General features: G+C 36.5%; 1 protein-coding gene across 1 annotated transcript; it reads right to left on the bottom strand.

The window, feature by feature from the left end:
• Positions 1-1,189: 1,189 nt before the first annotated feature.
• LOC136169224 (putative olfactory receptor 10D4) lies at positions 1,190-8,884 on the bottom strand. The gene is made up of 2 exons (XM_065937031.1): positions 7,967-8,884; positions 1,190-1,231 (listed from the first exon to the last, which is right to left on the bottom strand). The coding sequence occupies exons 1-2, from the start codon at positions 8,882-8,884 to the stop codon at positions 1,190-1,192; spliced, it is 960 nt and encodes a 319-aa protein (XP_065793103.1).
• Positions 8,885-9,489: the final 605 nt, after the last annotated feature.

Genomic DNA, 9,489 nt, shown 5'->3' with positions numbered 1-9,489 from the left:
ATGATCTCATGAGGTGCTAATGATGAAATAAGTAAAGAAAAACACAAAATATTATTTTTAATCCAGTAAAAATTCCACTTCCCAGAAATGACCACTGATAATAATTTTGGTGGGCATCTATCAAGCACACCTATAATTGCCCACACTTACACAGATTTACACATGTGAAATAATATTATAGTTATCATCCTGTACTCTAATTTTTATATTTCCTGAACTATTTTTTTCACATCAATAAATCTAGATAGCCATCTTAATTAATATGGCTACCAAAAAATCCATTTTATGGCCAAAGAATGTATTTAACTCACAGAATGTATTTAACAGAAAATATAGGAGACACAGGAGACCCAGGTTCAATCCCTGGGTCGGGAAGATCCCTTGGCAAAGGAAACACCAACCCACTCCAGTGTTCTTGCCTGGGAAACTCCATTGGACAGAGGAGCCTGGCAGGCTACAGTCCATGGGACTGCAAAGAGCCGGACATGACTGAGCATGCACACACATGATCGTGAACTATTACGTTTAACCATCCTCTCAATTGAGACCCTTATTTCAAAAGGGTATTTCATCCACATGCATATAATCTCAGTTTCTTCCCTGTTTTAGAAAGGCAATATAACATAGCAATACTCTCACATCTTGTCCTAAAGTATTTTTGCTTTATCTTAAAAGGAAGACCTCAATTTTTTTTTAAGCATTTATTTAGGTTAAAAGTTGGGGCATGAACTTTTTAAATGCAAAGAAAAGAAACTCATATTTTAAAATCAAGCAGTTGAAAAGAGGTGTTTAGAAGGCAGCCTGAAATAAAGAAAACTACAGATCTCCTTTCCCACTGGGGTATGAGGGGTATCCATCCTATTTAAGAAGATGGGAAGAGGAAGACAGAGCGCCAACCCTGCTTCTTTGCTTACACAGTTACTCGAATCCTTCCAAGAGCAAAAGGAGAAGCATGTAGGGCTCCATAGCAACCCATTAGGACTTGTGTTTATTTAAAAAAGACAAAGTATTTCAAAGACTTTGTTTAAATGGGGAACATATTGGAATAGTAGGTTTATACTATACCTTCATGAATATGGGGAGAAGAAGAAAGCAATTTTGCCTAATAATACATATCTAGAGTAATTTATATTTCCAGAAGAATAAAAATTCACATTTAAATACAAAAATGAATATAACAAATTATCAACTAAAAGCCAATTAGAAAACCAAACATTTTAGACATCAAAGGCTGCATTTTAGAGGATAGGAAAATTTCTCCATTCCAGATGGATGTCCTAAAAATTTCCATTATTAAAATAACGCTTACAAGAGAAACTTTATAAAAATCAAAGACAGAAATGCAGCACTATGCATTTTCTTAAGACAGAATTTTGTGAATATTTTTATTTAACATTTTGTCAAAAGGGGGTTGACAAAACAGAATGATATCGATTACTAGTTAAAGGAAAAAAGGGAACCTTTACTCCCTTTCATTTTTTTGAGATTTCCTTTGCTAGCAATTGCTAATAGAAGCAGCAAGATTTTCAAGGCTAAACTCAAGAATTTAACCAGTTAGCACAAAGAAAATCTTAAAAGTTTGAATATGAGAAATAGTAGGAGAGTAAATGAAAATAAATGAAACAAAAATATAACTGTTCATACTTGCAACCAAGGATTATAGTGGAGGAAAAATTATTAAACTGTTTCTTGCATTTATCAGTTTCAAGTCTACTCAGCACATTGAGCTTGGCGAATAGTAAGATTTATATTTATATCAAACTGTTTTAGGAAAAAAAAAAAAAAAGATGAGTTACTGAAACCAGCATAGAAAACGAAAAGAGAGTGAGAAAAACAGGAGCAGTTCAGTTTCTGCCTCTGAAACTAAATAAGACAAAGGTATAGGTGCTTCTGTCCTTCCAAAACACGAAACTTTCCGATTCAGTATAAATTTTATCAATATTTATATCATGAAATAGTAATAATATTCTGCAGCTACCAAAGTCCCTCTGTTGTTTCCTTTTGTTGAAACTAAAACTTGGTATCATGTTATCAACACAGTTTCTATGCAAAGTTAATTCCCTGGGGCTTCTTAATAAAGGAGATCAAGTCCTTTTCTATGACAAGGAAAATGTTCAGTTCTCTTCTCAGTTAGCTGCGAGTTGGAGGGGAAATACACGTATTAATATCAGAGTGGGGGGGTTGGCTTCTGTAAACGAAACGCAGGGCCCTGTGACCTCTGCCAGCCATATTTTCATCAAGACTTTCTCTCTTACCTATATTACCTCTTGTATCTAATCTCTATACACAAATACTGCATATAGTGACACCAACATGTAACAATCACTGATTTGAAACCGCTGCTCCAGAAAGATATTCACACACGGTAGTGTCATCAGGAAGCCATGAGCTTCACAGACCTCTCTCCCACAGTTCTAATAATCATTTCAACCGTTCTTTATCCTATCAATTCAGTTCTGAGATCTTTTTTTAAGACTATCTCCTTTTTCTTCTTTTTTTCAATTTTTCTTGTTTTTAACACCAAAAGCACTTTGTATTGGGGTTTACCCATAAACAATGTTGTGGAAGTTTCCGGTGAACAGTGAAGGGACTCGGCCATCTTTGTTGCAGCCTAAATCAGTGCAGAGAAGACTCTAGCTTGTCGGTGCCCCAACAGTGCCATCTTCTGGCCAATATGAGGAATTTTACCTTGCTTCGGAAAGGGAAAGGCGCTCAGTAGTTGACTCTTTACGACCCCATGGAGTGGAACTCTCCAGGCCAGAATACTGCAGGGGGGTAGCTGTTCCCTTCTCCGGGGGTCTTTCCAAGCCAGGGATCGAACCCAGGTCTTTCTCATTGCACCCAGATTCTTTACAGCTAGCCACTAGGGAAGCCTTGCTTCAGTGGCTAATCTCAAGGGCTGAATTCTAAACAGAAAGCGCAGTTGTTCTCACCAGGAAAAAAATGAAAGGATAATTAAATAACATGAGAGAGGTGTTACTTAACGCTATCGTGGTGATCATATTGCAATAAATATATAAATGAATCAAATCACCACATACACCTTAAGCTTACACAGGGGTGCTTGACAATTATATCCCAATATTTTTTTTATTTTAAAAAAAGGCAGTACTGCAAATGGTAGTCATTGCCTCACCAAAATCAGAAACCAGGAGGCTTCTGGGCAACTTTTCTCCCCTCAATCCATGACCACATACTTCTAAATAATAGTTCCTATGATGGTACACAATTTCAGATGTGAAAGAATGCTTAAAGATAATCTAGTCCAACATCTTCAGTTTATAAATGTTGGAAACCAAAGTCACAGAACAAAATGACTTGTTCAGGACCACACGGGGTATTATTATTAATGGAGCCAGGTAGAATCCAGATATTTTTCTGGGTCCTAATTAAGTGATTTTTCACACTTTACTGTATGAGTAAAAGGACATTTCTATTCTTTCCTATTTCCTCATCCAAAATGACCATGAAAAAAATCACCATTATTATTACATTCTTCTGCCTTAGGAACAGTAATGGGTGTGCACATACACACATTTCCACAAAAGGATGTGGTCAGGGAAAAATCCATCAAAGTGAGCCCTGCTAATACCAGTATCTGAGGATGGCTGTGGGCATACTCAGGCTTTTACCTCAGCCTAAGGAACAACATCCTGAGAGGTTTAACACTGTAGGGGAAAGAAAAGAATTCATTAAAATGATTCAGTCAGCCTCTAACCAAAAAACTAACATGCTCTGGAGGGAGGCAGGGACTAGTACCTAGTGTTGCTAAAATATGTTATCTGAAATATCCAGTTTTCAACAAAAAATTAGAGGACATACAAAGAAACAGAAAAGTATGATCCGTAGTGCAGGGGAAAAAAGCAGGCAAAAAAGCTGCCTATCAGAGTAATGAAATGTTAAATTTTAATAGGAAAATATTTCAACATTGTCCTTACAAATATGTTCAAATAACTGAAGGAAGCCATAATTAAAGAAGCAAAGGAATGCGTGATGACAATGTTAGATCAAATAGAGATTATCAGTGGCTAGAAATTATAAGAACCAAATGGAAGTTCTGGAGTAGAAAAGTACAATTATTGAAATAAACAATTTATTAGAGGGAATCAACAGTAGACTTAAACTGGCAGGAAAAAGAATGAACAGACTTGAAGATAAACTGATACAGGGTACATAAAGTCAAAGGACAGAGGGAAAAGTGAAGAAAAATGAACAGAGCCTCAAAGAAATAGGGGACTCCATCAAGCACAGCTACACGTAATAGAAATGCCGGAAGAAACAGGAAGGAGCATTAAAATTATTCAGAGAATTAAGGGTTAAAAACTTCCCAAATTTATAGGAAAACAACCATTTATGCATCCAGGAAGCTCAACAAACTCCACATAAAAGAGGCATAAATAGACACATAATAATAAAAGTGCCAAAAGTCAAACAGAAGGAGAAAATGTGGAAAGCATGCAGAGAAAAATGACTCATCACTATACTAGGGAACCTTAGTAAGAACTTATCACTGACTTCTCATGTGAAACAATGGAGATCAGAAAGCACCAGGATAACTACGTAAAGTACTCAAAGGCAAAAAGTCCATCAAGATCCCACATATCCCCATAAAGATATCACCCAAATGAATATGATGTAAAGACAAGACATTCTAAGAAAAATTAAAGTGATCATTTGTTTCCAGTGGATGCACCTTACAAGAAAAACAAAAATGAAGTCCTTCAGGCTAAAAACAGGTAGCCCTAGATGGTAATCCAACTCTAAGTGGAAAACAGACAGCACTGGTGAAGGTAAGTATGTAATTTTAAAAGGAAGTATAAATTTATATTTTCTAATTTCTATGAACCTATTTTAATACCAATTATATAAAGCAATATACATATAAAGTATTATGTGTGTGTGTATATATATATAAATATGTTCAACTAACTGAAGGAAACCATAATTAAAGAAGTAAAGGAATGTGTGATGACAATGTTAGGTTAAATAGAAAATATCAATGGCTAGAAATTATAAGAACCAAATGGAAGTTCTGGAGTAGAAAAGTACAATTACAGTAAATTGTACTGAAAGTACAATTATTAGAAGGAATCAATGGTAGACTTAAATTGGCAGAAAAAAGAATGAACAAACTTGAAGATAAACTGATATATATACTGATATAGACTGATATATATATATATATATATATATATATATATATATGCATGCAATATATATATATAATTGTAATATGCTGCTGCTGCTGCTAAGTCGCTTCAGTCATGTCCGACTCTGTGTGACCCCATAGACGGCAGCCCTCCAGGCTCCTCCATCCCCGGGATTCTCCAGGCAAGAACACTGGAGTGGGTTGCCATTTCCTTCTCCAGTGCATGAAAGTGAAAAGTGAAAGTGAAGTCATTCAGTCATGTCTGACTCTTAGCAACCCTATGGACTACAGCCCACCAGACTCCTCCATCCATGGGATTTTCCAGGCAAGAGTACTGAAGTGGGGTGCCATTGCCTTCTCCAATATACTTGCCAATAATAGCAAACAAGAGTTGGGTGGGAGAAGGTCTATATTGAGCAAAGAAAATGACATGATAATTCGAAAGCAAAGAAATGAATGGTGAAAGCCAAAAATAAGTAAGAAGGTTATTATAACAAAAACTATAAATACACAGTTGCTCTACATACTTCCCGCAGCTTCTTAAAAACCATAAAATTATATAAAGCAATAATTACTACACGTGCTGTTGAAATTCTAGCATTCATAGATGCAATATGTCTAACAATAATACCACAAAAAGAGGGGAAAATGAATAGAGATATATAGAAGTAATGTGTCTATATCGCTCTGAAATTTGTTTAGTATACATTTGAAACTGTAATAAGTTAAGAAATAAGATGGTAAGCCCCAGAACAACTATTAAGGTAATAACTCAAATAAAATAGTGAAAAACTCATTAAGTAAATCAAAATACTACTTTATAAAGTAATTTTTTAAAGTAAAGGAGAAATAGAAGAACAAAAAATGCACAGAATGAGGCATAGAATACAAAAACCAGGTAAAATAGCAAATGTAAATCCAATTATATCTATACTAACATTAAAATGCAAATGAATTAAAATTCAACTGAAAGGCAGAAATCGTCAAACTGGAGCAGAAAAAACTTTTCCTAATACATTCTGTCTTCAGGAGACACTTTAGGTTCAAAGATACAAATAGAAGGAAAACAAATGCATAGGAAAAGAGATGTCGTGAAAACAGCAACAACAAGGGAGTTGAAGTGGTTAGACTAACAGACATACTAGACTTTAAAACAAAAAATGCTACTAGAGATAAAAAGTAATATTTTACAATGATAAAAGGCTTAATCTGCTATGGAGATAGTACAATCATAAATACATATGTATTTAATAATATATAGTGACCTCAGAAATCATAGGGATTTAATAATATATACTGACCTTAGAAATCATAGGAACTAGGGACATTTCGACATATAAGAGGTGGGGGCGAAGAAGGAACCTGCTACAACATGGATGAACCTTGAAAACATTATGCTAAGTTAAACAAGTCAGTCACAGAAAACACATTTTATGTGATTCTATTTATATCGAATATCTAGAACAGGCAAACCTGTAGTTATAGAAAGTAGATTAATGACTGCTTAGAGCTGAAATTGATGGAGGCAATGAGAAGATGATCTGTAAAAGGTATACGATATTTTCTTGTGATGATAAAAATGTTCTAAAATTGACCGTGGTGATGGTGGACACTCTGTGAATATATTAAAAAATGCAATGACTCCTATAATTTAAATGGGTGAATTCTTTGGCATATGAAATACGTCACAATAAAACTGGTTAAAAATTGTGGCAATTGAAAAGGTTTGATACACTATTGAAATAAACCAGGATTATATACATACATATAATATGACTCCAAATGTATAAATACACATATGTAGATATGGATGACATGGGTATACATGAAATAATTGTAAACAGAATTTTAGAAAATTTAGTTCCAATTTAGTCACTCATTAGAGAGAAAGCAGAAATGTCAGAATGTTAATGGTGATTATTATTTAGGTGGTAGGATTAATTTGTAATTTCTAGTTACTTTACTTTTTACAGTTTTCCTATTTTCTTCAAATCTATTTATTTTCAAGAGGAAAAAAATGATTACTATTTTTGAGAGTCCAGGAATTCTGGAAGTCAAACTCAGTCTTTGACTTAATGAAGAAAATCTGCATTCATACTACCGAATTCAAAACACAGTCGGAAAGAGCAGATACACTGACCTAAGTCTAGAGGATCTATGAAAATACATGTTACTAGATATATTAGCACATTTCTGGTTTCTGACATGTAACTGAATTTCTTTATATCAGACTTAAGTATATAACAGTCATCACAATATAGATGACGAAGTGATAAATTTAATGGAATGAATTGAGTAGACAACAGTTTTTTTTTTGGAAAAATGAAAAATACTCCATGCAAATTGAAAAGAAGTTGCTGGAAGAGGTAAGCATGTGTGCTCTAATTATGACAATACAGAGGCAACATTATTAGCACAAAGTTAAAACCCTTGCATTCACATCCAAGCTCAGCAAATTTCTATCTCTGAGACACTACAGGAGTGTCTTAACCTCTCAGCGCCTTAATACACTCCTCTGTATACCAGGATAATAATATCTACTTCATGTGAAAAGTCTCATAATAACATACGGCAGTATTTATAAAGTGCATAGAATAGTACCTGGCATATGGTAAGTGCCATAAAGATATTCTTGAACACAAATTTATATAAATATATACATGTTAATAACAAAAAAGTCCATTCAACCTATTTATCCCAAATGCCACTTAGCCATTCACCCCAGCTGGTTTCAGAGACCACATGCCCCATATAAATGCAAGGCAAATCTGTAAGCACAGATAATGACATAGTACTTTACGCTACACAAGGATGTACTCCCTGGATTAGTGCTTTTCTCAGAGCCAACTTCACATCCTTGTTTCTCAAGCTGTATATCAAAGGATTCAGGGAAGGGTTAACAATATTATTGAACAACGGAACCACAGAATCCAGCCAAGGGCTGGAGGCAGGCCGCAGATAAATAAGGATCACGGGTCCATAGAAGAGCAGGACGGAAGTCAGGTGGGCACTGCAGGTGGAGAAGGCTCTGTGCCTGCCTTCTGAGGAGCTGATTCTCAATATAGAGATAACGATGCGAGTGTAAGAGGTGAGGACAAGAAGGAAACACAGGAGAGCCACAGCACCTACGTTGGTGACACTCACCCTGTGAGCTAGAGAGGTGTCTGCACAGGCCAGGGGCAGCACCACCGGGATGTCACAGAAGAAATTGCCCACCTCCGTGGGGCCACAGTAGGGTAACGTAAACACAAGAAATGTGAGGACAGACGCATGCACGCTGCTCCCCACCCAGGTGCTCAGAGTCAAGATGGCGCACACCCTGGGGCTCATGATGACCGTGTACCGCAAGGGGTGGCAGATGGCGGCGAAGCGGTCATAGGCCATCACGGTGTACAGGAAACACTCCGTGCAGCCCAGGAAGTGATAAAAGAAGAGCTGGCAGGCGCAGCCCTGGTAAGAGATGGTCCGGCTTTGCCCCAGTAGGTAGAGCATCATTTTGGGGGAACTCACGGAAGGGAAAAAGATGTCAAACACTGACAGGTTGCCCAGGAAGAAGTACATGGGGGTGTGGAGGCTGGAGGAAGTGAGGATGGCCAGGAGAATGAGCAGGTTCCCCACAAGAGTGAGCAGGTAGAAGGTGAGGAAGAAGACAAAGAGCGCGTGTTCCAGCCCCTGTGTGTGAGGGATTCCCATGAGGAGGAACTCGGTTACTGGCGTGTGATTCCTCATCTTCATGTCTAGTCACACCTGGAAGATCAGACAGTGCTCTCACTGAGATGGGCTTTCCCCAAACACTAATACCTGTACAGGACCCAGGGGAAAGGGATACTATCTATTTATTGTACACTAAAAACCTCTAGACAGGAGTCAGTCCAGTCCTTACTAAGTAATGAGTGACATTCAGCCATTTATTTGTCATTTGTTTCCTCAGAAGGATAAGAGATGACACAACAGGCAGAATAGACTAGAAAGCAAGGAATAAATCCTACACTTGGGTTTATCTGAGTTTCAATTGCAAATCTACTCCCCACTCTGTAACTCTGGACAATTTTGAAAAATAATCTCTAAATCTCCTCTGTATCCATGTTCGTGGTATAATATATCTTATGATTCTTATGAGAATTAATGCTTTTATATATATATATATATATATATATATAAAGTCCCCAATGTAATGACTGCTATTAATCTTGTTTAAAAATTCACTCAAGATGCTTATATTCTGATTCAATGCACTTTTACTCCACATGGAGTTTCTCTTCGGCTGACCTGCTCCTACAGCAGTTTGGAATCACCTACTGATTAAAATGATTCACGGAAATGTCTTCTGCATCATCAAC

The sequence above is a fragment of the Muntiacus reevesi genome, chromosome 5, assembly GCF_963930625.1.
Source record: "Muntiacus reevesi chromosome 5, mMunRee1.1, whole genome shotgun sequence".
NCBI lineage: Eukaryota > Metazoa > Chordata > Mammalia > Artiodactyla > Cervidae > Muntiacus > Muntiacus reevesi.
The sequence above is the reverse complement of the archived record's forward strand: the minus strand, read 5'-3'. Positions and strand labels throughout refer to the sequence as shown.

What these genes read in the sequence shown, in the direction of transcription:
- LOC136169224 (XM_065937031.1), bottom strand. Translation starts at nt 8,884, where the DNA reads ATGAAGATGAGGAATCACACGCCAGTAACCGAGTTCCTCCTCATGGGA. An exon ending in GAAAAGCACTAATCCAGGGA is followed by an intron (nt 1,232 to 7,966) that starts GTACATCCTTGT and finishes TCTAAAATGCAG; the next exon opens with CCTTTGATGTCTAAAATGTT.